Source organism: Sphaerodactylus townsendi, linkage group LG15, assembly GCF_021028975.2.
Source record: "Sphaerodactylus townsendi isolate TG3544 linkage group LG15, MPM_Stown_v2.3, whole genome shotgun sequence".
Lineage (NCBI taxonomy): Eukaryota > Metazoa > Chordata > Lepidosauria > Squamata > Sphaerodactylidae > Sphaerodactylus > Sphaerodactylus townsendi.
In genome coordinates, this window is record NC_059439.1 from 24,592,984 (window position 1) to 24,620,210 (window position 27,227).

At 58.8% G+C, this 27,227-nt stretch overlaps 1 protein-coding gene and 2 gene segments (V, D, J or C); 1 reads left to right on the forward strand and 2 right to left on the reverse strand.

The window, feature by feature from the left end:
• Positions 1-8,631: 8,631 nt before the first annotated feature.
• LOC125444248 lies at positions 8,632-9,208 on the reverse strand. The segment is given in 2 exon segments: positions 8,632-9,026; positions 9,138-9,208. Coding segments are annotated over 2 exon segments (441 nt in total).
• A 1,701-nt stretch (positions 9,209-10,909) lies between these two features.
• Positions 10,910-13,950, reverse strand: LOC125444249. The segment is given in 2 exon segments: positions 10,910-11,289; positions 13,902-13,950. Coding segments are annotated over 2 exon segments (429 nt in total).
• A 4,223-nt stretch (positions 13,951-18,173) lies between these two features.
• LOC125444250 (vomeronasal type-2 receptor 26-like) lies at positions 18,174-23,741 on the forward strand. The gene is made up of 4 exons (XM_048516680.1): positions 18,174-18,968; positions 20,042-20,269; positions 22,310-22,436; positions 22,843-23,741. The coding sequence occupies exons 1-4, from the start codon at positions 18,174-18,176 to the stop codon at positions 23,739-23,741; spliced, it is 2,049 nt and encodes a 682-aa protein (XP_048372637.1).
• Positions 23,742-27,227: the final 3,486 nt, after the last annotated feature.

Below are 27,227 nucleotides of genomic sequence, written 5' to 3' on the forward strand. Positions count from 1 at the left end.
CCCCCCCCCACCCCCCCCCCCCCCCACCCCCCCCCCCCCCCACCCCCCCCCCCCCCCACCCCCCCCCCCCCCCACCCCCCCCCCCCCCCACCCCCCCCCCCCCCCACCCCCCCCCCCCCCCACCCCCCCCCCCCCCCACCCCCCCCCCCCCCCACCCCCCCCCCCCCCCACCCCCCCCCCCCCCCACCCCCCCCCCCCCCCACCCCCCCCCCCCCCCACCCCCCCCCCCCCCCACCCCCCCCCCCCCCCACCCCCCCCCCCCCCCACCCCCCCCCCCCCCCACCCCCCCCCCCCCCCACCCCCCCCCCCCCCCACCCCCCCCCCCCCCCACCCCCCCCCCCCCCCACCCCCCCCCCCCCCCACCCCCCCCCCCCCCCACCCCCCCCCCCCCCCACCCCCCCCCCCCCCCACCCCCCCCCCCCCCCACCCCCCCCCCCCCCCACCCCCCCCCCCCCCCACCCCCCCCCCCCCCCACCCCCCCCCCCCCCCACCCCCCCCCCCCCCCACCCCCCCCCCCCCCCACCCCCCCCCCCCCCCACCCCCCCCCCCCCCCACCCCCCCCCCCCCCCACCCCCCCCCCCCCCCACCCCCCCCCCCCCCCACCCCCCCCCCCCCCCACCCCCCCCCCCCCCCACCCCCCCCCCCCCCCACCCCCCCCCCCCCCCACCCCCCCCCCCCCCCACCCCCCCCCCCCCCCACCCCCCCCCCCCCCCACCCCCCCCCCCCCCCACCCCCCCCCCCCCCCACCCCCCCCCCCCCCCACCCCCCCCCCCCCCCACCCCCCCCCCCCCCCACCCCCCCCCCCCCCCACCCCCCCCCCCCCCCACCCCCCCCCCCCCCCACCCCCCCCCCCCCCCACCCCCCCCCCCCCCCACCCCCCCCCCCCCCCACCCCCCCCCCCCCCCACCCCCCCCCCCCCCCACCCCCCCCCCCCCCCACCCCCCCCCCCCCCCACCCCCCCCCCCCCCCACCCCCCCCCCCCCCCACCCCCCCCCCCCCCCACCCCCCCCCCCCCCCACCCCCCCCCCCCCCCACCCCCCCCCCCCCCCACCCCCCCCCCCCCCCACCCCCCCCCCCCCCCACCCCCCCCCCCCCCCACCCCCCCCCCCCCCCACCCCCCCCCCCCCCCACCCCCCCCCCCCCCCACCCCCCCCCCCCCCCACCCCCCCCCCCCCCCACCCCCCCCCCCCCCCACCCCCCCCCCCCCCCACCCCCCCCCCCCCCCACCCCCCCCCCCCCCCACCCCCCCCCCCCCCCACCCCCCCCCCCCCCCACCCCCCCCCCCCCCCACCCCCCCCCCCCCCCACCCCCCCCCCCCCCCACCCCCCCCCCCCCCCACCCCCCCCCCCCCCCACCCCCCCCCCCCCCCACCCCCCCCCCCCCCCACCCCCCCCCCCCCCCACCCCCCCCCCCCCCCACCCCCCCCCCCCCCCACCCCCCCCCCCCCCCACCCCCCCCCCCCCCCACCCCCCCCCCCCCCCACCCCCCCCCCCCCCCACCCCCCCCCCCCCCCACCCCCCCCCCCCCCCACCCCCCCCCCCCCCCACCCCCCCCCCCCCCCACCCCCCCCCCCCCCCACCCCCCCCCCCCCCCACCCCCCCCCCCCCCCACCCCCCCCCCCCCCCACCCCCCCCCCCCCCCACCCCCCCCCCCCCCCACCCCCCCCCCCCCCCACCCCCCCCCCCCCCCACCCCCCCCCCCCCCCACCCCCCCCCCCCCCCACCCCCCCCCCCCCCCACCCCCCCCCCCCCCCACCCCCCCCCCCCCCCACCCCCCCCCCCCCCCACCCCCCCCCCCCCCCACCCCCCCCCCCCCCCACCCCCCCCCCCCCCCACCCCCCCCCCCCCCCACCCCCCCCCCCCCCCACCCCCCCCCCCCCCCACCCCCCCCCCCCCCCACCCCCCCCCCCCCCCACCCCCCCCCCCCCCCACCCCCCCCCCCCCCCACCCCCCCCCCCCCCCACCCCCCCCCCCCCCCACCCCCCCCCCCCCCCACCCCCCCCCCCCCCCACCCCCCCCCCCCCCCACCCCCCCCCCCCCCCACCCCCCCCCCCCCCCACCCCCCCCCCCCCCCACCCCCCCCCCCCCCCACCCCCCCCCCCCCCCACCCCCCCCCCCCCCCACCCCCCCCCCCCCCCACCCCCCCCCCCCCCCACCCCCCCCCCCCCCCACCCCCCCCCCCCCCCACCCCCCCCCCCCCCCACCCCCCCCCCCCCCCACCCCCCCCCCCCCCCACCCCCCCCCCCCCCCACCCCCCCCCCCCCCCACCCCCCCCCCCCCCCACCCCCCCCCCCCCCCACCCCCCCCCCCCCCCACCCCCCCCCCCCCCCACCCCCCCCCCCCCCCACCCCCCCCCCCCCCCACCCCCCCCCCCCCCCACCCCCCCCCCCCCCCACCCCCCCCCCCCCCCACCCCCCCCCCCCCCCACCCCCCCCCCCCCCCACCCCCCCCCCCCCCCACCCCCCCCCCCCCCCACCCCCCCCCCCCCCCACCCCCCCCCCCCCCCACCCCCCCCCCCCCCCACCCCCCCCCCCCCCCACCCCCCCCCCCCCCCACCCCCCCCCCCCCCCACCCCCCCCCCCCCCCACCCCCCCCCCCCCCCACCCCCCCCCCCCCCCACCCCCCCCCCCCCCCACCCCCCCCCCCCCCCACCCCCCCCCCCCCCCACCCCCCCCCCCCCCCACCCCCCCCCCCCCCCACCCCCCCCCCCCCCCACCCCCCCCCCCCCCCACCCCCCCCCCCCCCCACCCCCCCCCCCCCCCACCCCCCCCCCCCCCCACCCCCCCCCCCCCCCACCCCCCCCCCCCCCCACCCCCCCCCCCCCCCACCCCCCCCCCCCCCCACCCCCCCCCCCCCCCACCCCCCCCCCCCCCCACCCCCCCCCCCCCCCACCCCCCCCCCCCCCCACCCCCCCCCCCCCCCACCCCCCCCCCCCCCCACCCCCCCCCCCCCCCACCCCCCCCCCCCCCCACCCCCCCCCCCCCCCACCCCCCCCCCCCCCCACCCCCCCCCCCCCCCACCCCCCCCCCCCCCCACCCCCCCCCCCCCCCACCCCCCCCCCCCCCCACCCCCCCCCCCCCCCACCCCCCCCCCCCCCCACCCCCCCCCCCCCCCACCCCCCCCCCCCCCCACCCCCCCCCCCCCCCACCCCCCCCCCCCCCCACCCCCCCCCCCCCCCACCCCCCCCCCCCCCCACCCCCCCCCCCCCCCACCCCCCCCCCCCCCCACCCCCCCCCCCCCCCACCCCCCCCCCCCCCCACCCCCCCCCCCCCCCACCCCCCCCCCCCCCCACCCCCCCCCCCCCCCACCCCCCCCCCCCCCCACCCCCCCCCCCCCCCACCCCCCCCCCCCCCCACCCCCCCCCCCCCCCACCCCCCCCCCCCCCCACCCCCCCCCCCCCCCACCCCCCCCCCCCCCCACCCCCCCCCCCCCCCACCCCCCCCCCCCCCCACCCCCCCCCCCCCCCACCCCCCCCCCCCCCCACCCCCCCCCCCCCCCACCCCCCCCCCCCCCCACCCCCCCCCCCCCCCACCCCCCCCCCCCCCCACCCCCCCCCCCCCCCACCCCCCCCCCCCCCCACCCCCCCCCCCCCCCACCCCCCCCCCCCCCCACCCCCCCCCCCCCCCACCCCCCCCCCCCCCCACCCCCCCCCCCCCCCACCCCCCCCCCCCCCCACCCCCCCCCCCCCCCACCCCCCCCCCCCCCCACCCCCCCCCCCCCCCACCCCCCCCCCCCCCCACCCCCCCCCCCCCCCACCCCCCCCCCCCCCCACCCCCCCCCCCCCCCACCCCCCCCCCCCCCCACCCCCCCCCCCCCCCACCCCCCCCCCCCCCCACCCCCCCCCCCCCCCACCCCCCCCCCCCCCCACCCCCCCCCCCCCCCACCCCCCCCCCCCCCCACCCCCCCCCCCCCCCACCCCCCCCCCCCCCCACCCCCCCCCCCCCCCACCCCCCCCCCCCCCCACCCCCCCCCCCCCCCACCCCCCCCCCCCCCCACCCCCCCCCCCCCCCACCCCCCCCCCCCCCCACCCCCCCCCCCCCCCACCCCCCCCCCCCCCCACCCCCCCCCCCCCCCACCCCCCCCCCCCCCCACCCCCCCCCCCCCCCACCCCCCCCCCCCCCCACCCCCCCCCCCCCCCACCCCCCCCCCCCCCCACCCCCCCCCCCCCCCACCCCCCCCCCCCCCCACCCCCCCCCCCCCCCACCCCCCCCCCCCCCCACCCCCCCCCCCCCCCACCCCCCCCCCCCCCCACCCCCCCCCCCCCCCACCCCCCCCCCCCCCCACCCCCCCCCCCCCCCACCCCCCCCCCCCCCCACCCCCCCCCCCCCCCACCCCCCCCCCCCCCCACCCCCCCCCCCCCCCACCCCCCCCCCCCCCCACCCCCCCCCCCCCCCACCCCCCCCCCCCCCCACCCCCCCCCCCCCCCACCCCCCCCCCCCCCCACCCCCCCCCCCCCCCACCCCCCCCCCCCCCCACCCCCCCCCCCCCCCACCCCCCCCCCCCCCCACCCCCCCCCCCCCCCACCCCCCCCCCCCCCCACCCCCCCCCCCCCCCACCCCCCCCCCCCCCCACCCCCCCCCCCCCCCACCCCCCCCCCCCCCCACCCCCCCCCCCCCCCACCCCCCCCCCCCCCCACCCCCCCCCCCCCCCACCCCCCCCCCCCCCCACCCCCCCCCCCCCCCACCCCCCCCCCCCCCCACCCCCCCCCCCCCCCACCCCCCCCCCCCCCCACCCCCCCCCCCCCCCACCCCCCCCCCCCCCCACCCCCCCCCCCCCCCACCCCCCCCCCCCCCCACCCCCCCCCCCCCCCACCCCCCCCCCCCCCCACCCCCCCCCCCCCCCACCCCCCCCCCCCCCCACCCCCCCCCCCCCCCACCCCCCCCCCCCCCCACCCCCCCCCCCCCCCACCCCCCCCCCCCCCCACCCCCCCCCCCCCCCACCCCCCCCCCCCCCCACCCCCCCCCCCCCCCACCCCCCCCCCCCCCCACCCCCCCCCCCCCCCACCCCCCCCCCCCCCCACCCCCCCCCCCCCCCACCCCCCCCCCCCCCCACCCCCCCCCCCCCCCACCCCCCCCCCCCCCCACCCCCCCCCCCCCCCACCCCCCCCCCCCCCCACCCCCCCCCCCCCCCACCCCCCCCCCCCCCCACCCCCCCCCCCCCCCACCCCCCCCCCCCCCCACCCCCCCCCCCCCCCACCCCCCCCCCCCCCCACCCCCCCCCCCCCCCACCCCCCCCCCCCCCCACCCCCCCCCCCCCCCACCCCCCCCCCCCCCCACCCCCCCCCCCCCCCACCCCCCCCCCCCCCCACCCCCCCCCCCCCCCACCCCCCCCCCCCCCCACCCCCCCCCCCCCCCACCCCCCCCCCCCCCCACCCCCCCCCCCCCCCACCCCCCCCCCCCCCCACCCCCCCCCCCCCCCACCCCCCCCCCCCCCCACCCCCCCCCCCCCCCACCCCCCCCCCCCCCCACCCCCCCCCCCCCCCACCCCCCCCCCCCCCCACCCCCCCCCCCCCCCACCCCCCCCCCCCCCCACCCCCCCCCCCCCCCACCCCCCCCCCCCCCCACCCCCCCCCCCCCCCACCCCCCCCCCCCCCCACCCCCCCCCCCCCCCACCCCCCCCCCCCCCCACCCCCCCCCCCCCCCACCCCCCCCCCCCCCCACCCCCCCCCCCCCCCACCCCCCCCCCCCCCCACCCCCCCCCCCCCCCACCCCCCCCCCCCCCCACCCCCCCCCCCCCCCACCCCCCCCCCCCCCCACCCCCCCCCCCCCCCACCCCCCCCCCCCCCCACCCCCCCCCCCCCCCACCCCCCCCCCCCCCCACCCCCCCCCCCCCCCACCCCCCCCCCCCCCCACCCCCCCCCCCCCCCACCCCCCCCCCCCCCCACCCCCCCCCCCCCCCACCCCCCCCCCCCCCCACCCCCCCCCCCCCCCACCCCCCCCCCCCCCCACCCCCCCCCCCCCCCACCCCCCCCCCCCCCCACCCCCCCCCCCCCCCACCCCCCCCCCCCCCCACCCCCCCCCCCCCCCACCCCCCCCCCCCCCCACCCCCCCCCCCCCCCACCCCCCCCCCCCCCCACCCCCCCCCCCCCCCACCCCCCCCCCCCCCCACCCCCCCCCCCCCCCACCCCCCCCCCCCCCCACCCCCCCCCCCCCCCACCCCCCCCCCCCCCCACCCCCCCCCCCCCCCACCCCCCCCCCCCCCCACCCCCCCCCCCCCCCACCCCCCCCCCCCCCCACCCCCCCCCCCCCCCACCCCCCCCCCCCCCCACCCCCCCCCCCCCCCACCCCCCCCCCCCCCCACCCCCCCCCCCCCCCACCCCCCCCCCCCCCCACCCCCCCCCCCCCCCACCCCCCCCCCCCCCCACCCCCCCCCCCCCCCACCCCCCCCCCCCCCCACCCCCCCCCCCCCCCACCCCCCCCCCCCCCCACCCCCCCCCCCCCCCACCCCCCCCCCCCCCCACCCCCCCCCCCCCCCACCCCCCCCCCCCCCCACCCCCCCCCCCCCCCACCCCCCCCCCCCCCCACCCCCCCCCCCCCCCACCCCCCCCCCCCCCCACCCCCCCCCCCCCCCACCCCCCCCCCCCCCCACCCCCCCCCCCCCCCACCCCCCCCCCCCCCCACCCCCCCCCCCCCCCACCCCCCCCCCCCCCCACCCCCCCCCCCCCCCACCCCCCCCCCCCCCCACCCCCCCCCCCCCCCACCCCCCCCCCCCCCCACCCCCCCCCCCCCCCACCCCCCCCCCCCCCCACCCCCCCCCCCCCCCACCCCCCCCCCCCCCCACCCCCCCCCCCCCCCACCCCCCCCCCCCCCCACCCCCCCCCCCCCCCACCCCCCCCCCCCCCCACCCCCCCCCCCCCCCACCCCCCCCCCCCCCCACCCCCCCCCCCCCCCACCCCCCCCCCCCCCCACCCCCCCCCCCCCCCACCCCCCCCCCCCCCCACCCCCCCCCCCCCCCACCCCCCCCCCCCCCCACCCCCCCCCCCCCCCACCCCCCCCCCCCCCCACCCCCCCCCCCCCCCACCCCCCCCCCCCCCCACCCCCCCCCCCCCCCACCCCCCCCCCCCCCCACCCCCCCCCCCCCCCACCCCCCCCCCCCCCCACCCCCCCCCCCCCCCACCCCCCCCCCCCCCCACCCCCCCCCCCCCCCACCCCCCCCCCCCCCCACCCCCCCCCCCCCCCACCCCCCCCCCCCCCCACCCCCCCCCCCCCCCACCCCCCCCCCCCCCCACCCCCCCCCCCCCCCACCCCCCCCCCCCCCCACCCCCCCCCCCCCCCACCCCCCCCCCCCCCCACCCCCCCCCCCCCCCACCCCCCCCCCCCCCCACCCCCCCCCCCCCCCACCCCCCCCCCCCCCCACCCCCCCCCCCCCCCACCCCCCCCCCCCCCCACCCCCCCCCCCCCCCACCCCCCCCCCCCCCCACCCCCCCCCCCCCCCACCCCCCCCCCCCCCCACCCCCCCCCCCCCCCACCCCCCCCCCCCCCCACCCCCCCCCCCCCCCACCCCCCCCCCCCCCCACCCCCCCCCCCCCCCACCCCCCCCCCCCCCCACCCCCCCCCCCCCCCACCCCCCCCCCCCCCCACCCCCCCCCCCCCCCACCCCCCCCCCCCCCCACCCCCCCCCCCCCCCACCCCCCCCCCCCCCCACCCCCCCCCCCCCCCACCCCCCCCCCCCCCCACCCCCCCCCCCCCCCACCCCCCCCCCCCCCCACCCCCCCCCCCCCCCACCCCCCCCCCCCCCCACCCCCCCCCCCCCCCACCCCCCCCCCCCCCCACCCCCCCCCCCCCCCACCCTTGCCCCCCCCCCCCCCCCCCCCCCCCCCCCACCCCCTTCTCCCAAAGCCCCAACCCCCCCCCCACCCCCCCCCCCCCCCCCACTCCCCCCCCCACCCCTCCCCCCCTCCACACCCCTTTCCCCCCCCCCCCCCCCCCCTCCCCCCCCCCCCCCACCCCCCCCCCCCCTTCCCCCCCCTCCCCCCCCCCCCCACCCCCCCCCCCCCCCACCCCCCCCTCCCCCCCCCCTTCCCCCCCGCCACCCCCCCCCCCCCCCTTTGCCCCCCCCCCCCCGCCCTCCCCCCCTCGCCCCCCCCCCTCCCCCCCCCCCCACCCCCCACCCCCCCCCCCCCCGCCCCCCCCCCCATTCCCCCCCCCCCCCACCCCCCCCCCCACCCTCGCTGTCCTCCGACCCCTGGAGGTCGGAGGGCAGCGTGGGCGGGGCTTCGGAGGCCAGCAGGCCGACAACGAGGACAAGGTGAGTGGGAAAGGGAAGGGGGCAGAGGCGGCTCGATGCGGAGCCGCCTGTCGTCCGCCAGCCTCTCCTGAGGCCGCCCGCACGCTTGTGTGCGAACGGCCTCCGCCCCCACGCCGGCAGAATTCTTGCCGGCGTGGGGGCGCCTGGGGGGCCATGCGGAAACGGCCTGATAGACAGGGATGTGAGTGGGCTAGATGAAAGGCATGAATGGATGGGGGCACCCCATACCCAGGGCCTCATGAAACCTCACACAGCCCCCACCCCACGAACATTATTTGTTTTGCATATGCTGTTTCATGACAGAAGCTTTGGATGCTTCCTGCTGTCTTCAGGTAGGCCATTCCTCAAGGGGAGGGACGCAAGTGAGAATTCAGCATTTCTGGGACTAGAATTCATACTCTGTTTCTCTAGCAGAGGTTCCTCTTTTCCTCTGGGGTTTTGGCAGGCCTTCGGATGTAGGTTTCCATGCTGTGTATCTTGCACAGTAATAAACAGCTGTGTCTTCAGCTTTTAGGTTCGCCATCTGCAGGTTCGTGGTGCTGACAGAGATGTCCACGGTAATGACGGCTCGACCTTCAAGAGCCTTCGCATAGCTTGTGGCAAAGTTATCTGTCGTAATATCGCCAACCCACTCTAGTCCTTTCCCCGGTTTCTGTCTAATCCAGTTCATAGCATAGCTTGTAAATGTATACCCAGATGCCTTACAGGTGAGTGTCACCTGTTCTCCAATCCTTCTAAGTTCAGGACCAGATTGGTCAAACCTGATTTGGGATTGGACACCTGCAAACAAACACAAAGAGCAGGTGAGAATCCGTTATCATTTCAGCCTACAGTGACAATTGTTCAACCCTAAGGTTTTTTTCCCTGTTATTTATCGCAAATCTATCTTACCTGCTAACATAGCTGCCCAGAAAAGAAGGCATGGCCAGGAAGACATGGCTTCTTTTGGCTGAGAAGCATGGATAATAACACCCCATTCGGGGAATCAGCTCTAAAAAACCCTCTTGATGAGGCAACATACATCTAGGATTTGCATATGGATCATACATTCGCTTTAAAAAGACCATGTTGTTGAGGCAGCGGTTCAGTTTCAAAGGCTGCATGGATGTCTTTTTTAAAAGCTCATGTACACAGTTAGACCAGATTTTATAGTGTGATGCTATTTTGCAGGGAGGATATCTTGCAGCATTTTACTTGCTGAGACAAAAAGGTGTCTCCTCCAAAGGGATTTTCAGTTGGGGTAGCACTTAGGCTGATTCCGCATGGGCCCAAAACAGCAGTGTGAAAACTGTGTGAAAATGGTGTAAAAGGGTTTAAAATGGTGTAAAAGGGTTTATACTGTTTTCATACCGTTTTCACACCGCTGTTTTTGGCCCATGCGGAATCAGCCTTAGAGACAGGATGGTTCAGCTCTGATCGAATTTGCAGAAGAAGTCTGGATTGCATGGAAGAGAGAATTTGGCAGGAGCCGTTTGTCCCTTGATCATGGAAAAAGCTGTCACATCCAAAGCCCTTACTTTTATGTATGGCTCATTCCGCGCATGCAGAATAATGCACTCTCAAACTGCTTTCAGTGCTCTTTGAAGCTGTGCGGAATAGCAAAATCCACTTGCAAACAGTTGTGAAAGTGGTCTGAAAACGCATTATTTTGCGTGTGCGGAAGGGGCCTATGTGTCTAATGTCTAATGCAAAGCAGAATTACTGAATTCATTCCTTTACAAATCCCCTAATTGTGGTCAAGGCACAGGCAAAAGAATATTAATATCTATTTAACGGCTGCTGATATTTCTTCAAGGAGCAGTTAAACTACCGGAGTGTGGCGCATGAAACCGCTATGGATTAAGTGTAAGACTTTTTGACAGAGAGTTTCAACAGATGCTAGAGGAAGCTAATAAAACCTGTTCCCCGATCTCTCTGGGAATACCTGTGGATACATTAATTGTAGCCCAGTACCTTTATCTCCTGGTTGAGGCCCGGTGGCATAGAGCAATCCCGCCTTAGCTATGAGTGTAATGCCCTGCCTTCTTCCTTTAGCAGGCCAGCCACAGGAATCCCACATAAAGCCGAAAATTCTGCGTTAATGGCATGGGTTCTGTCAAACGATATCTCATGCCTCTGTTGAATTATTATATGAGATAGGTAGGAAAAAGCACGCAAAATCCCCTTCCTGCATAGGTAGTGAAGGCGTACAGATAAACAGGATTTATATATCTTGACAACCATAACTTCCGGAGCTGTTGGAGGCGGTGGCTCATTTTTAGAAATGGTGTTTAACTCGTCAGAAGTTGTAAAGTTGTAAAGGCTGTTATTATCTTGCTAAGGCTCATTCCGCACACGCAGAATAATGCACTTTCAAGCTGCTTTCAGGGCTCTTTGAAGCTGTGCGGAATGGCAAAAACAGTTGTGAAAGCAGCTTGAAAGTGCATTATTTTGCGTGTGCGGAATGAGCCTAAGTTAATCTTAAACTATTTATATGCCATTAAAGGTATTCGAAATCAATCGATTAAGTGTAGGCAACCACTTTTGCTAGGTTCTTGGAGGAGGTTGAATGGTTTTCTAAATGGCTGGGAGGGGCAGTTCCAGGAGCTGAAGTGGAAACATTTTATTTGCGTTGTGCGGAATCGGCCTGTGTTTACTTCCTCATTAAACCTATTGCGGCTTAGTCAGTTCTGGAGAGCTGCCAGAGGCAGAGGAGGGTTTTTGCCTTGTTTTAGACTGACTTCTTCCCACTGTGTCCTCCTGGCACAGTAATACAAAGCAGTGTCCCCAGGCTCCAGGCTGTTCATTTGCAGATGCAACGTGTTGGAAGGGTTGCTCCTGGAGATGGTGAAGCGTCCTCTCACTGAGTCAGCATAAGTCAGGGTCACTGCTAGATTGCTTATGTAAGCCAGCCACTCCAGACCCTTCCCAGGAGCCTGCCTCACCCAGATCATGTCATAGCTATCAAAGGTGAACCCAGACGCTTTACAAGTGAGGAAGAGAGATTCTCCAGGCCTTCTGATATCTCCTCCAGACTCCACCAGTTGGACCTCTGAGAAGACACCTAGAAAAAAAAGACAATTCAAAGAGATACGACTCAGATTTTTTTGTCTTGAGCGTAACTACATTCTCTGGCTCATTCCGCACATGCAGAATGATGCACTTTCAAACTGCTTTCAGTGCTCTTTGAAGCTGTGCAGAATGGCCAAATCCACTTGCACACAGTTGTGAAAGTGGTTTGAAAACGCATTATTGTGCGTGTGCGGAAGGGGGCCTCTGTTGGGCGGAAGAAAAATTACCTCTGAATGTTGCCAAAAAGAAAAGAAATGGGAGCTACATTTTGCTTGGCTTCTTTGAGAAAAAAATAATGGACTAGACGTTATCTAGTATGCTGTTTTGGCCCTTTTTGTGTGACTGGTAATGATATGCTGTACATTTAAACAGGAAGCAACCCTTAAATTTACATATGGCTCTGCATAAAAGTCCTTCTGGTTTCATGGGGTAGATAATGTGGAAATATCCTTGCTTTTTATCTTGTGACAATCAACAGGGCAGGAATTATGTAATTAAAGAATGTGGCAGGAAGACAGTTTTCAAGTATATATAATTTTAACATAAGATACGCCCATGACAGTGGTAGGACTGTTTTATGGAGTGTCTTGTTGTGGAGGGTTTTGACGAATAAGTAAATGGGTACCCATCAGGTAGTCCCTCACAAGCAAAATGGTAGCCATACATTGTATCCTGACCAGAGCAAAAATTCCTTGTACTATCCTAACATGGCTCTCTTTTGCGTGTACAAAAAGAGCATGTATCCATCTAACAATTTCTTTTTAAAATATAATCAATGAGAATGAAACAAGAAATAACTAGATTGCTTAATGGTGAATAATTAAGGTTGTTCCTATTTGGTATACTACCTAATGTCATTTTTTTCTTGCTTTGACAAGATTATAAATGCAGATCCATTTAATATGATCCGTTATAAAATGTATTACTGTTATTATTATAGGTACAATTGTAATGTCTGCTTGTGTATATTTTGTTGTCTTTAACTTTCCTTCAGGTACAGCGTTCTTTGAGGGCTGTCACCCTATCGCCCTGTGGTGTTTTGATTCTGTCAGGTTTGCTTCTGTTTTTCCGAGGCCTGTCCAGAGGCCGCACAGAGGATGGCAACCGGAGAAATAAAACTCTTTGATTTATGCATTCGTTCTTAATTGGTTGTTTTTTGCCAAAGAATTCTGGGAAAGTTTCTCGGGGAGACAAATTCTCAAGAGACAAGTTGTGAGGAAACAATCTGGTTTTCAGTCGAAACCACAATCAGACATGCTTGAATATCCATCTCATATTCCTCCACCCAAGCAGCGGGTTGGGTATTTTTTATATCGCTGCCCCTTTGAAACCTACAAAAAGAAGGAGATTTGAGATGGCTAGTGCATTAATGAAGGAATCACATTACTGCAGTGTACTAAATGATTTACAAAGTCACTAGGAAATGATTAGGGGCTATGGTCTAGACTACTGTATAAAGCTTGCTGTTAACAAGGATTTCGACTTTGCTTCAGTTCTGGTTCAGTTCAGTTCAGTTCTGGTTGGTCCGACAGTCTTAATCCTTTTACACTGTTTATTAAATGTCCCATTCTGTCAACTGCATTGGCTCACTCCATGTAATCTGCTTTGAGTCTAAGGCTGTTTCCGCATGGAGGCGGAAGGGGTCGGGTCGGCGCAATCCACGTCTTCAGAGTGACTCACCTGTCCTGCGGCCCTCCGGCATGTCGCCAAGGCCAGGGGACATGCCCCCCTGCCCTGCATGACCGCTCCAGGGTTGCAGGGCCAAAGAGAACATGTCCACAGGACTCAAAACTACGCCCGAGGAGGAGCCGCGGGGCAGGTGAGTCCACCAGTCCAGGGAGGGAAGGCGCCGGGAAGCCGCTACCCGTTACGCTACGGCAGCAGCTCCAAGCCAGCGTTTCCCAACAACACCAGCATGCCAAGCGAGGTTAGGAAACTGCTGAAGCTTAGCAATCCAGTCGGAGTGGCCGAGGGCGGCACAGCTGCGCAGCAGCTGTGCCCCCTATGCAAATGGCTCCCTGGGGACAGCGTTTTTGCCGTCCCCAGGGCCCCATAAACCGCCCATGCGGAAAGGGCCTAAGTGAGAAAGGAGGACCATAAATAAACTTAATTCTTCAAAGACTGGCTGGAATGAGACATCCATGTTCCTCCTTTTTGATTCAGCCATAATAGACTTTGCCTCACGGTGCTGTTTCTCGGGCACAAAAATATGCAGCGGAGTCGGCAGCTGTGAGGGCGTTCAGCCGGAGAGAGAACTCGTTCTTGGAGGTGTCTGCAGAAATGGTCGTGCGACTTCGAAGAGAAGGGTTGTACCACGTCCTGCCATCATGGGGGAATGTCCTTGCAACCCATTCCAGACCCTTCCCAGGAGGCTGGCGGACCCAGCTCCAAAGATAGGTAGAACTAGAGATTGATGTCCCTGTCACTTTACAAAGCAGGCTGAGATTCTCTCCGGGTCTCACTGTCCCTGGTCCAGATGAAATTAGCTGAGTATCTGAGAAGGCTTCTGGAGAAAAGAGATCATTGCAATCAATTTGGAGCATCATGTAACAAAGGATTCAGCCCAAGGAATGTGTTTGAATTATCTCTAGAATATTTGCTTACCTTTCAGAATGGTGACCAAGAAACATATGAAGCATAGAATTAATTTCATTTTATTCACGAAATCTCCTGGCTGGTCAGGAAAGAAAACTGGGAAGTTGGTGAGGTTCATAATTGTCATAGGTGTCCTTTTGAAGGAGAGTGATTCCTACCCCTGGAGCCTCCGGAAGGGATTTGCATGATTCCTTCCTCCAGCAATGCAAATTATAAAGAGGCTATTCGAAGCAGAGCTGAAGGCAGGGCTGACTTCTTTAGGTGTTGGGGTGCTGTCTGGTTTCTGGGCTGTATGGCCGTGTTCTATCAGCATTATCTCCTGATGTTTCGCCTGCATCTGTGAACAGCATCTTCAGAAGGAATCTAGTAGTAGGAATGGAAAAGAAACAGTGAAATATATATACTGTAGGGTCAAAAGGTGAACCCTCTGAATAAGAAGGAAAGCCACAGCATCATTGAGTCTAAAAGAAGTCTGTAGCATGTGAGTAACAATGAAGATGGCAAGGTCAATAGGTGAATGCATCTGAATAGAAGTATCCTGGTCTTTGTTCCCTTTGATTGCTGTTGTCTATAGTTGTCCTGTGTTTGCGTGGAGCTGATTAGTCACTGTCTTGATTCTAGAGTTTTTCAAAACTGGCAGCCAAATTCTGTTCATTTTCATGGTTTCTTCCTTCCTGTTGAAATTGTCCTTGAACCCCCCCCCCCCAGAGGTCCAAAAATGTCCCCCTTAAGTTAGTATTTTTAGTATATGTGCTACCTAAGTGTGTACCCCCTTAAGTTATAATAGAGCAAAATATTTTTGCCTTTTGGGGAAAAAAGCAGGGGGGGGGGAAACCATTTACCGATACTAATTTTATTTTAGTGAAAAAAATTTGACCACAATAACTCTGAATTTTTACCCAGTTTTATTTTGCCCACCCCTAATATCAGTTGCAATTCTAGGAGACTTCCAGCTCCCACCAGGAGCTTGGTAGCTCTAGAAGGCCCTGATGCTTGTGTTTGCTCATAATGGCTAACAGTACTGGCTCAAAGATCCATTTCATCCCACCAGGAATGAAGAGACTGAAGGTCAGGAGGACAATAAAAGTTTAGTACCAACCACTAAAGCTCCCAACTTCCACGGGGTAATCATCTTCCCCTGAAATTATCTACACCACTATAATTAGTTCACCAGACCAACACTCCAGTGGCTTTTCGGGAGGTTCCAGAAAGCAATAAAAAATAAATCTGGAAGTTGGGTATTAAATGCCCCCCGTCACTGAGAAATGAGAGAAGGGACAGGGCAGGACACTGTCAAACGGGTCTCTCACATTTTGTGTCAGAGAGAAGCTTTTTCAGAATGGTGAAGCTAGCGGGCTTGCAGCTCCTGCTGCTTCTTGTAGCAGGGAGAAGAAGCGGTATGAAGTGTCCACGGTTTGTTCCTCTATCTGTGCCGCACGAGTGGTATCAGCCAGGTGACCTCTTTATCGGTGGGGTTTCTTCTCAGATCGTTTACACGTTTCACACGTTACACTTTGAGGAACATCCCTTGAAGAAGTTTGTGTTTCCAGAGTAAGAATCAACCGCACTCTCCTTTGCTTTTGCTTCAATCTGGGGAATCTAGGGAAAGAAAGCAAGGTTGGTTTTTAAAAAGTCTCGCGGTCAGGAGAGACAGATCCAATTTTAAACACATCTAAACAACATGGAATCCACTGATAAATGTTGAGAAAGGCAGATGGCGTGGGTGGACCATGGAATGCAAAATGCTAGGGATTGGGACAATGTGTGAGAGATTCACGGCATACTCAAAGAAAAAGTGTACATGTCCATATTGCTCAACCTCTGAGGAATCATTGGAGCATGTTCTATTAGTCTGCCCAAAATTCATAGATCTCAGACCTAGTTTGTTTGTTTTTCAACACCGACTTACTTATGCCCTCCATATTCCAAATTGAACCGCCTCTTGAACAATGAGGATCCCAGGCAGCTGAAAATGGTGGCCAAGTTCCTGCTCGGTATTGTGAAATAAGTCTCCGGCTCTCCTTTTATTTCACTTATTTTCTTGAAGTTTGTAATGTATGAACTATGAGCAGTTGTTTTACTCCGTTAAACTCTAGATCATACTACTGCACAGTTTTATCTGTATTTTCTCTTGATGCCTAATAAAGGTCTTTGAATTGAATTGAATTGAATTGAAATTGACAATGTGTGTAAACAGATGGTTACAGGGGTCACAGGAGGAGTGGATGAAAGGTGAATTCCCTGGGCTGGGTAGAGGGCTGGACTAGATGACTCTTTTTGTCCTTGCCAGCTCTCTGTTTCATGTTGATAACATGGAAACGTAAATGAGTTCAAGACTACAGGAGAGTTTTTCAGGCTGGCCCTAGACAAATCTGGAAGAGACTCTGACAATTTTGTTGTGGGGCTTCTGTTAAACGATACAGACGCCATGCTTTTGGAAAAAGTAGCAAAATTTCTCTTACAAGTGATGGAACTCTGTAAGTAACATCTAATGCTAGACACAGTTCCTCTCTGTTTTGATCTTACTCTTGCCTTGTACATTACAAATGTCTGGTAACGTACTAGAGCCTATTTTATATGCCTAATAAAGGTGGTGGTGGTGGTTGTCATATTTTGCCAGCTGCCAGCAATAGTGAGGCTATCCCCCAAAAATTTAATGTATCAATTTCAAGCATTTCCCTATGCCAGTGAATTAAATATAGGGTTCCCACCAAGTATATAGATTATCCAACAAGGCTCATTCCGCACATGCAGAATAATGCACTTTCAAACTGCTTTCAGTGCTCTTTGAAGCTGTGCGGAATGGCAAAATCCACTTGCAAACAGTTGTGAAAGTGTTTTGAAAACACATTATTTTGCATGTGCGGAAGGGGCCTAAAATTTGTATGTCCTAGGTTTGGGGAGGTTGTACAGCTTCCTAATATATATATATTAGGAAGCTGTAATAATATATATATATATTAGGAAGCTATATATATACCATAACCTTCATAAGGTGCCAATATGGTATGGAGGCCAGAAATGTTTCACCTGTAACATATTATACCTGTGCCATAAATCTTAGTTGGACTGAAGGCAAAGATGATAATTTTCTGAAAACTATGAATAAATAGGTACGTGCCTGAGCTTACTCTGAGGAGAATAAGACAGTTAAAGAATAGCCTGGAATTTACGGTAAAGTGAGATAGAATGTAGGATTCTCTTATAACAGAAGCTGTTACTCTTTTTTAAGAATGGTCACTAAGTTCCTTCAACATGGCCTGGCATTGGCTTTTGCTGTAAATGAGATCAACGACAATCCCCGGATCCTGCCAAACCTCACCCTGGGGTTCCACATCTCTGACAGCTATTATGATGTAAGAATGACTTACTGGACCACCCTGGATCTGCTCTCCAAATCACAGAGATTTGTCCCTAATTACAAGTGTGATTCCTGGAGAAATGTGATAGCCATCATTGGGGGGCTTGATGCTTCTACCTCCTTCCATATGGCAACGATCTTAGGACTTTATAAGATTCCACAGGTAGGGTTTGTGCATGGATGTATGAATGTCACTGTCCTTTCCTGGAGTTATTCTATAAGCAAGAAGGAGGAAAAATATGATTGCTATAACAACAAAGGAGGAAAAATCTGATTGCCAGAAAATCAAAGGAGGGAAAATTCTAGAATGCTAGAATAACGAAGTCTTGCCTGGTATTTATAGAACAAACTGTCTGTACCTTTATTATGTACCTGTATTATGAGATGATCATATGGATGACCTTTCTGTGTGTTTCACTTTTTTTTAAAAAAAGCCAGTACCAAATTCTGGCACCGCATTGAGAAAAATAGCTTTAGATAATCATATCGCATATGGTAATAGATGTATGGTGTTCATTAACTGGCCAAATGGAGTTAAGAGTTCTTCTAAACCCTCCCAGATAATAAAGCTGTCATCCAGGAGTCTCTTGTCAAAGGCAATACCATTTATATAAATATTAGCATTGTTTTGGAGAATATGATGATTTTCAAATCTATCGATAAACTGGTCTGTTCTTAAGCAACTTTGCAACCCATTAGTCTGCCCAACAACTGCTAGAAATGATTTCAGAAGTTGTTTTTTTAAAAAAAATCAGACTTTAGTCTATATTTAAGCAACTTTTTTGTCTACCATTTTCATCTAAATAAAATCTATTCATGTAATTCATTTCTAAAATGTATGTCTATATATATTTTAGCTCACCTATGGCTGCTTTGCGCCTGAGGACAGAGATGTGATAGAGTTCCCCTCCTTTTACCGGATGGTCCCAAATGAAACTCCTCAATATATGGGGATTATCCGCTTGCTTCTCCATTTTGGGTGGACCTGGGTTGGCCTCTTTGCCGTAGATGATGATAGTGGAGAACATTTCTTGCAGGCCCTGGAAACACTGTTTATCAAGAACAAAATTTGTTTGGACTTCACAGAAAAATTCCCAAGTCAGTGCAGATGGGATACTCTAATTGATGGGAATGATTTAATCGCAAAAGTACATCGGCCTTTCACCCAGAGCAAAGCCAATATTATTATCGTCAGTGGAGGATCTCTGACTATGCTAACAATAAAAACGGCGATATTTTTAGGAAATCATGAAGAAAATCTATTACACACAAAGGTGTGGATTATGACAGCCCAAATTGATTTTATGCAGTCCAGCATTCTGAAGGGCTCGAGTTTGGACCTTTTCCAAGGTGCCATCTCATTCACAATTTGCACCGACGAACTTCTTGGGTTCCAGAAGTTCCTTCAGACCATCAACCCTTATTGGTCACAAGGCAGTGATTTTCTCAAGGTGTTCTGGGAGCAAGCATTTGCCTGTGAGTTTCCACATTCTGAGACGTCAATAGAGATCATAGAAAGATGTACTGGGGAGGAGAGACTGGGGAGTCTTCCTGCGGAGATTTTTGAAATGTCCATGTTGGGTCACAGCTATAGCATCTATAATGCTGTCTATGCTGTAGCACATGCTTTACATGCCATGTACTCACCTAGATCCATCCACCGACCAAAAGTAGGAGGCAAAAGAGCCGCATATCCAGCCAGCCAGTCTTGGAAGGTAAATCTTCACAATGAAATAGCTTTATTGCCTTGAACATGTTCTATGATTTTGTACATTATATTATTGAACTGTCACTCTAATGGTTCAGGACGACCTTTGTATAAAGCAAATAGAGTCACAGCTAATAGCTGTGAAGTTTAGGGTGGTTTCCTTTGCTTTGATGGTTGCATATACCATTGTGTTTCCCTGTTTCCTACATTTTGTAATAGAAGAGGAAGAGTTTGGATTTATATCCCCCCTTTCTCTCCTGCAGGAGACTCAAAGGGGCTGACAATCTCCTTGCCCTTCCCCCTCACAACAAACACCCTGTGAGGTAGGTGGGGCTGAGAGAGCTCCGAAAAGCTGTGACTAGCCCAAGGTCACCCAGCTGGCATGTGTGGGAGTGCACAGGCTAATCTGAATTCCCCAGATAAGCCTCCACAGCTCAGGCGGCAGAGCTGGGAATCAAACCCGGTTCCTCCAGATTAGATACATGAGCTCTTGGCGTAGGAGGTTATAATAGTTTTATTTTATTCCTTTATGCCTTGTATTTTACAGTTGTCTACAATTTAGTGCATTAGTCCAGTTCTGCAGTCCTTTTTTACTGTATTGATACTTTTAAATAGAATGCTACGATTGTGTCATTTTAAAATATGTAATATGGCTTTAATCTCAGTGAGAAAGACAGGCTATCAATAAAACAAGTAGATGTATAAATAACAGTATCTGTTCTTAGTAAGATGGCTGCTTTTACAGTCCAACTTGAGGGGAGGGCGGTAGAGGAAGTGCATCAACTCCATCCAAGAGGAAAAGCATTTACGATTCTCACAAATGAGGTCTTTGGAGTAATATACAACTGCAGTTCTTCTTCCAACTGTATGGCTGATTCTGCATGGGTCAAAAACAGCAGTGCGAAAACAGTGTGAAAATGGTGTAAAAGGGTTTTTAATGGTGTCAAAGGGTTTATACTGTTTTCACACCATTTTCACACCGTTGTTTTTGGCCTGTGCGGAATCAGCCTATGATCCTTCAGCAATTTAATACGACCCCCCATGGGAAGCAACCGCTGTTCATTTTTCTCTTTTATCTAGCTCCACTCGCTTCTTCAAGGCATTTCCTTTAACAATTCAGCTGGAGAAACAATGTCTTTTAACAAGAACAAGGAAGCGGGAACGGGATTTGACATCATGAACACGGTCGTCTTCCCAAACCAGTCATTCCTTCGAGTGAAAGTTGGAAGGGTGGATGTGGATCCTCTTGATGGAAAAGGATTCATCATCCATGAGGATATGACTGTGTGGCATAGGTATCTTAATCAGGTGTGGTTGCAAGGTATTGTCAGGGACCACAGTGTCCTTCTTGAGACAGGACTGAACTCCTCTGTACATTTCTTGAATTTCCTGAACGATCGGGCTCAGTAATAAAGTGAGAGTCACATACTGAAATCAAGAGCCAAGGCAAGATGTAAATATGAATGTCTCATCAATATATTTAGTGGTCAACATGGTTTTATCTATGGCTGATTCCGCACACGCAAAATAATGCACTTTCAAGCTGCTTTCACAACTGTTTTTGCCATTCCGCACAGCTTCAAAGAGCCCTGAAAGCAGCTTGAAAGTGCATTATTCTGCGTGTGCGGAATCAGCCTATGGATACTTAAATCTAGAGATTGGAGCAATGAACAGTAGCCATATGCATTCCCCTGAAAAGAAAGAAAAATACCTTACTGGCATTTTTTTTTGGGGGGAGGGGGTTATACTGAAAAAGATGGTGGCAATTTAAGAGAGCCAAAAAAACAGGTTCCAAGTAATGCTGAATATTTGAAGCATTTTGGAGGCCACTGTTGCCCTGCCACTATTTTTTAAAAAAAGTGGAGGGTGAAACCCCTCTCTCCATCTCTCCATGTCCCTCTCATTGACTTGTTGGCTAGCTGGGTCTTAAAGGTGGCAGGTGACACAGCTGGATCTTGAACTTGACTCAGAATGGCTCAGCATTCAATCCTGCACCACCAGCAGATCCATGTGAGCCTTGGAGGGGAAGATGGTCCAAAACTGAATGCTGGCTCAACTCTGCCACCACCAAAGTCCACATGGGCTTGCATGCTGGGCTGGGATGAACTAGTTAAAATGAATCGCTGCTGTCCTTATTAGACTCACAGCCTGGTCGAGGATACATCCTATTCTTTCTTTCTTCCTTCCAAACCCAACTGTTCTTTTTTTTTAAAAAAAATTCTCCATTGGTTCTTTTGAGTCAGTGCAGAGGCGTAGCACCAAGGGGATGGGGGGGTGCGCGACGCACTGGGCAAGCACCCACACAGAGGCATTCCAGGGGCATGGCAGGAGCGGGAAGGGGCAGGACGGGATGGGACGGGGGCGGGACAGGGTGATCTGGGAGTAGGGTGGGACAGGGTGTTCTGGGGGCTTGGAGGGGTGCAGAGTGTGCACACAGTCCCTGCCTCTGTGTGTGTGTGTGTGTGTGTGTGTGTGTGTGTGTGTGTGTGTGTGTGTGTGTGTGTGTGTGTGTGTGTTGTGGTTTTCTAATTTCCTTTCAAATCTGATGGGTCTGCTTGACTTGGTTGAACAGAAGGCAAAACCTTCTGCTGCTCATCATAGTCAGGAAGGAGAGAAGAAGCAGGAAAAAGAGAGATACGATGGGAGCTTCTGGTGAAGAAAAAGAAGAAATAGTGGGGGAAGGAGAAATCATATGCCCCACAAGTTCTGCAAGTCTCCTGCTTGTATATCTCTAGCATTTTGAGAAAAGAAATCATTGTTAAATGATTTCTTTTCCTTTGTTAAAATCTGGACAGTTTGTGAGGCCACCCTATCAATGTTCTTCAAAAGTCACAACTGGCCTCCAGATGCCGGCCCCCCTCCCCTTCCATGCCACCCCTCCCTCCCTTGCATGCCCCCCTCCCCCTCCCCCTCCCTTCACTAGGGTGGGTGGGCCATGTCCAGATGCCGGGCCCTCTCTTCCTCCCTTGCATGCCACCCCTCCCTCCCCTTGCATGCCACCCCTCCCTCCCCTCCCTCTGCTAGGGTGGGTGGGCCATGTCCAGAAGCTGGGGGGGCCTTACCTACAAGAACTGTGCAGGTAAAAAAAGATGGAAGTTCTCTCAACTGGCCTCCATAGTTGGTCATTCCTGTTCCTTTGGAATCAGGAACTGAGTTGAATTTTCAAATACTGTTGTCCTATCCAACTAAGAAACAAGAGAAACAATCATCATGACCAAATAAATTCAAGCTGATCATTGCTTGGATAATCTTCTGATTTCCTCCACTTCAAATGTTCACAACTTCAACACATTTTATGAACAATGTGTAATTTCTCTAATCGCCAGTGCCTTTCATATTCTGACATAGGTGGTGCCCATTTCTGTGTGCAATGCTCCCTGCCGCCCTAGCTATCACAAGAAAAAGAAGGAAGGGGCGAAGTTTTGCTGTTACGATTGTTCTCTATGCCCAGAAGGGAGGTTTTCCAGCCACGAAGGTAGGTGATAACAGTGAACTGGATTTCCCAAGTTAAAATAAGAACCCATTTAATAAAATGAAAATTTGCCATTACATCCATTAAACAAATGTAGAAATAGGTCTCCAAATGTGCTGGAGGCCAGTTTTGAATTAAATAAAAGGACACTCAAGTGGTGGCCCATCCAGCCAGACAGTGTGTCACAAGCAAAATGTTCTAGGGCTGCACATGGGCATGAATCGAAGATGTTTTGACATGAAAACATCAAAAGATTCTTTCCCTTTCAACCATGTGCCATGTAAGTTGGTGACAGCTACTGGCGCAGAAGGTGGCCTTCCTATTGCTGATCACACACATCCAATGTGATTAAGAGACTCCTGCGTCACATTTCAATCAGCACAAAGATAGCTCCTCTCTTTCTTTTCAGACATGGATGACTGCTTAACATGCCTAGAAGACCAGCATCCAAGCAAGGACCAAGATGGATGCATCCCGAAAACTGCCATCTTCTTGTCTTATGGAGAACCTCTAGGAATCAGTCTGCTTTCACTTTCTCTTTTGTATTCCCTGATCACAGCCTCTGTCCTTGGAATATGCATTAAACACAGAGATACCCCCATTGTGAAAGCCAACAACAGGGATATCACTTACACTCTGCTCATCTCCCTCCTGTTCTGCTTCCTCTGCTCTTTGCTGTTCCTTGGAGAACCAAGCAAGGTGACCTGCCTCCTTCGACAATCTGTATTTGGCATAACCTTCTCAGTGGCTGTGTCTTGCGTGTTGGCCAAAACCATCACTGTGGTTGTAGCTTTCATGGCCAACAAACCAGGATCCAGCATGAGGAAGTGGGTGGGGAGAAGACTGACTAGCTTCGTCGTTATCTCTTGCTCCGTCCTTCAGGCGAGCATTTGTTTTGTGTGGCTGGCAACCTCTCCCCCTTTCCCGGAAGTTGACACTCAGTCCCTGACTGCAGAGATCATCCTGCAATGTAATGAAGGATCTGCCGTCATGTTTTACATTGTTCTGGGCTACATGGGACTTCTGTCCCTCATCAGCTTGCTCGTGGCCTCCGTTGCCCGGAAGTTACCGGATAGTTTTAACGAAGCCAAATCGATCACCTTCAGTATGCTGATCTTTTGCAGCGTTTGGTTGTGTTTTGTCCCAACTTACCTGAGCACTAAAGGGAAATACATGGTAGCTGTGGAGATCTTCTCCATAATGGTATCCTGTGGTGGATTACTGGCTTGTATCTTTTTCCCCAAGTGCTACATTATTGTGCTGAGGCCTGAACTCAATAGAAAGGATCACATCATGAGAAAAAGTTAAGAATATGTACATTATCTCTATAGCTATGTGTGTATGTCTCTCAAACCACTTGAGCAATCTTCTTAGGGGATTTTTTGAGTAGAGCTTCCCAGCAATGGAGAGCAAACTGATAGGTCTGTGATTAGATGGAGAATAAGGGTTTCCTTTTTTAAAGACTGGAATAATAATTGTGTTGGTTCAGGAGCTAAGCAAGTTCCCTGTATCATTTGCCAGGGTAATCAACTTGGCCAAGATAGGAGACCACCAGTCTGCAAATACTTTATATAACTCTGGTAGAGCCTGACATGAGCCAGGAGGCGTATTAGGTTTTAACTGCTCAATAAGATGAACAGCCCTTTGAGCCGAAATATCGTGCGACTTGAAAAGTTACTATCCTCTTATTCTGAAGACGATTGCTCAATTTTTGTTGCAGGCTCTAACCCGATGATTTGTATGTTTATATATGACCAATTTATGCCTAATAAAAGTTTGTTTGTTTGTGTCTCACAGCTGTGTTTATTTTATTTTAATTTATTTTATTAAAAATTATGCCCCATCTCATAACCTTGTCTCTGGCAGCTTACACAAGTTAAAAGCTATAAAAACACAATGTATTGTTGGAGGCTTTCACGGCCGGAATCACTTGGGTGCTGTGTGGTTTCCGGGCTGCATGGCCGTGTTCTAGCAGCATTCTCTCCTGACGTTTCGCCTGCATCTGTGGCTGGCCTCTTTAGAGGATCTGATGTTGGGAAAGCAAGTGGAGTATATATACCTGTTGGAGTGTCCAGGGTGGGTGAAGAAACATTGTAAGTAACAAAGAAGACAACCAGGTTAATAGTTGAGGGCATCTGAATAGAAGTATGAGTAACAATGAAGTCTATAGCATGGGAGTAACAATGGGGATAGCAATGGAGTAACAATGGGAGTAACAATGGAGACCAGTGACCTTGCTATCTCCATTGTTACTCCCATGCTATAGACTTCATTGTTACTCATACTTCTATTCAGATGCCCTCAACTATTGACCTGGTTGTCTTCTTTGTTACTCACAATGTTCTACCCTGGACTAATAACTAACTGATACTCCACCCCTAACCAACATCAGATCCTCCTGAAAAGGCCAGCCACATATCGAAGGCTGTAACGTCTTTTGTCTGCTAGAACCATACCGGAAATACATCACCCAAATTTCACATAATTGACAGCACCTCTTTACAATGCATGGACTACAGATTTTGATCTGTTGAGCCTACTGTTGTAAGATGTCCTGAACATGACAAGGAAAAAGGGTGGCCTAGAAATCATATTATGAATAAACATCAATAAATGACTCCCAGGATATTACTCAAAGCCCCAAAAAACTCTATATGTATGTCCATCTGTATTTCCAAACTGCTGTGTACCTTATATTATTTTTGTTCTTTAATAAAATTGTTAAACTTCACTTAAATTCTGGTTTTATGCAGATTTCTGGAGGGAAAAACACCTGTATAAACTGGTAAAGATCCCAAAGCCCAGCCTCTCACATAGCAAGGTCTGTCCTTGGTAATTCCCCTACCTAAAATGGGACAGACGCTGTTAATTTGGGTAACACCACAGCAGGTCTATTCAGAAGTAAGTCCCATTGTTACAGCAGGGTAACGGGTTCAAAATATTTAAGCCAAAAAGCTTAAGCCGACAAAGGAATAAAATCAGATAAATATTTTATTCACGCCAACAGACGGGCAAACAGCATCAGGGGGACCACGTAAAATGACAGTGTGTTCTTACTTTTATAGGTTACATCAGAATAGCAGTAAAAAGAATACACCCCAAAGTTCATCATCATCAATCAATCATTTAGAAAGGATGGGGATGGGGCAACTAGTGCCCTTATTGGAAGATGTCAGCATCTGGTTCTTTGACGCTAGATGAACTAGGGTCCTGTTTCTTTCTAATCTATATTGTCTTTTGTTGCCCTTCTCCTTAGACAAAAAGCCTAAACATTTTCATGTTTCTCTCTTCTGTCACTAGAAGAAGGGCAAATCCAAGGTATCTGTCTGGGAGCAGTAAGACCTTCAAAACAGTTGAATTTGCAAATTCTGTATAACTCTGAACAAGGGGCATTCTGCTGGGCTATCAAACTTGCCTAGGCCATTTCATATGAAAGGCGAGGAAGCGGCGAATTAAATTCTGACGCCGACCGGCAGCGAGACATGGGCGGTCCGCAAACTAACGAACGCTTGGCGCCGTAAACATGGCGCCCGGCGATAAACATGTCCCGGGCTTCCGGCGTCGCGAACTGAGGACACGCTAACCCGTCGCCTGCTCCAGTGGCAGGGCGGAAGGCGTGTCCCAAACACCGGCAGCCAGGGCTGGTAAAGTCTGCTGGGGCGGAAGCGTGTAACATGCCGTTCTTTCGACAGCGGCGAGCGTTCACTTCAAAGCTCTGAAGCTCACCGACCTCCCGCGGCAGACGGCGGCGAAGAGCGACTGCCCGATGCAGCTTCATGCCTATTCTTGAATGGCGCGACACCAGGCGGCGTTTTAGGTGATCTCCGGAGCGCCATTAACTACTACGTCGGCCTTAGTAACAGAAAAAGGATAGATTTTCAAGCTTGCATTTTTCTTTGTTCAGCTGCATCATGGTTGCCAACTACCCATTACAGAAAGAAAGTAATGGGGGACAGAAAGAAAACCTTTGCTTTTTCAGAGTATATTCCTCTTATGTCTTCTGCGCCTACACCATCACACTGAATTTACTCCTTGGGAAATAGTTTTAAGATTACTACATAGGCAGCAGGGACAAATGGTTGAGTGTCAATTGTGCCCCTGCAAGTCCAAACTTGGCGAAAGTAATTATCATCCCTAGCAATTATCCACAACACTATATTTTATTCCCCAGACCCAAAGCTCCAGTGACTTTCCGGAAGGTTCCAGGCAACACTCAGGCAACAAGACCAGAATAGCTTATAAGAACCCTCTTTTGTCATTGACATCTTGGAGGGGAGTAACGGAACTCTGCCATGTTCATCGATCACATTTTCTTTGAGGAGACAAACTAGATATTGTGGTACATTTCACCTCAGCTAGCATCTGGCATTCATTTTCTTTCAAACCACCCTGTTATGCCTTTTGGATGGGCATAGGAGAATCTGTGCCTGGAATCGAGATTTCGCTTCCAGCATGCTGAGTCTGACTGTGTTGCTTTCTTTGTCGTTTTCCATGGTGAGCACCATAAATTCTCTGAAATGCTCTCAGGATGACCTCCTCCCTGTTTCACATGAGTGGTACCAGACAGGGGACTTCCTCATTGGTGAGATTACTTCCCAGTTCTGTTTCCAGCTTCACAGTGTCGATTTCGACGAACAGCCTTCCCTGGACTTATCTGAGGTTCCCGAGTAAGGACCTTTTAAAAACTGAACCCTTTGAGTTTTCACAAATACCGAACCATCCCAAGGTGTTATCGAGCTGACATGAGGATCAAAGAACGAACTGATAGGCAGACACCATCCAATATTTTTTTCC